We start from the raw sequence: 1,220 nt of genomic DNA, 5'->3' as shown, positions 1-1,220 counted from the left end.
TCAGCAGAGGGAAAAGGGGATCAGAGGAAGGAAAGGGAGACTGATGTGAGCAGGACAGGCTCTGGTGCGGGGAAAGGAGGGCTGTGGCTGGGTGGCTTGTCAAGTTTATGGCCATGGGCTGAGTCCTCCTGTGCTGGTGGTCCAGGGGGGCTGGCTGGCTGCGTGACAGAAGCCACTCCTCTGCACGCCATAACCCCACCCCGAGCAAGAACGCCACCAAAACCCCACTCCCCAAGGGTTCAGGGGTGGGGGCAATGAGGGTCCCGGGTAACTTCCCAAGGCGGCAGGTCCTGCCCCACGGAGCAGCAGGTGGGGGGACAGACACTGAACCCATAATTGTGGCTAAAGAGAGTTGTTCACCCATCTCTGTTATAATGGTGCCAGTCAGAGGCACTAATCCCTGCAAATTCTTGCTTTGCCTTTCACGGCCGCCGAGCAGCTACCGGGGCTGCGGGGCAGGGTGCTGCCGGGCAGAGTCCGACGCTGACTCACGCGAACACGGCCGGCGGGGATCTGCCCGGCGGGTGATTTACGAGGGCTCCCAGGAACGCGGTGCCCACGCTTGCGACACTGCAAACTCCAGCTCGGAACCGCCCTGGCTCTCGCTTGTCATCCAGCACCTCCACGGCGCACACGGAAGGGAAAGGGGGGTCTTCCCTCGTGTGACGGCACCCTGTCCCTGTGGCAAGAACCCCCCCTCACAAAGCAGAAGAGGACTTTGTTTAAAACAACTTTTATTGAAAGATCATCAGGAGGATGGCAGGAGGATTGTGGGGGCGGCGATGCAGCCCGGGGCTGGGGCCTCACGCTCTCACACATCACGCGGCAGCTTGTTGGGGTAATCCTGGAAGAACTCGTTGCAGATCATGGCCAGGGAGGCCACGAAGATCATGTACTCTTGGAAATCCACCTCGCTGTCACTGTTGCTGTCTAGGTAGCCCATGATCTTCTGTAAGTCGCCCTCGTTGCTTTGTTTCTGTCCAGGGGCAAGAGGGGGTTAAAATGGGGTTTTGCATCAAGGGCCACATCCCTGGGTCCCAGCATCGCCCGTGGGACGTGGCACCCCCCAGCCCCACACTTACGGTGAAGGTGGGCAGCTCCTTGGTGAGCAGGTCCTTCAGCTCCTGCTTGCTCAGCTTGTACTTGTCCCCCTCCTTCCCCGAGTACTTGTGGAAAGTAGCGACCAACACGCCCAGCGCCTGCTCCACGGGACTTGCCAT

General features: G+C 60.1%; 1 protein-coding gene across 1 annotated transcript; it reads right to left on the bottom strand.

Moving 5' to 3' along the window:
- Positions 1 to 811: 811 nt before the first annotated feature.
- On the bottom strand, positions 812 to 1,220 carry LOC104468315 (protein S100-A4-like). The gene is made up of 2 exons (XM_010082388.1): positions 1,083 to 1,220; positions 812 to 976 (listed from the first exon to the last, which is right to left on the bottom strand). The coding sequence occupies exons 1-2, from the start codon at positions 1,218 to 1,220 to the stop codon at positions 812 to 814; spliced, it is 303 nt and encodes a 100-aa protein (XP_010080690.1).

The sequence above is a fragment of the Pterocles gutturalis genome, unplaced genomic scaffold, assembly GCF_000699245.1.
Source record: "Pterocles gutturalis isolate BGI_N339 unplaced genomic scaffold, ASM69924v1 scaffold29104, whole genome shotgun sequence".
Classification (NCBI taxonomy): Eukaryota; Metazoa; Chordata; class Aves; order Pterocliformes; family Pteroclidae; genus Pterocles; species Pterocles gutturalis.
Note: the sequence above shows the minus strand (reverse complement) of the source record. Positions and strands in the feature narration are given on the sequence as shown.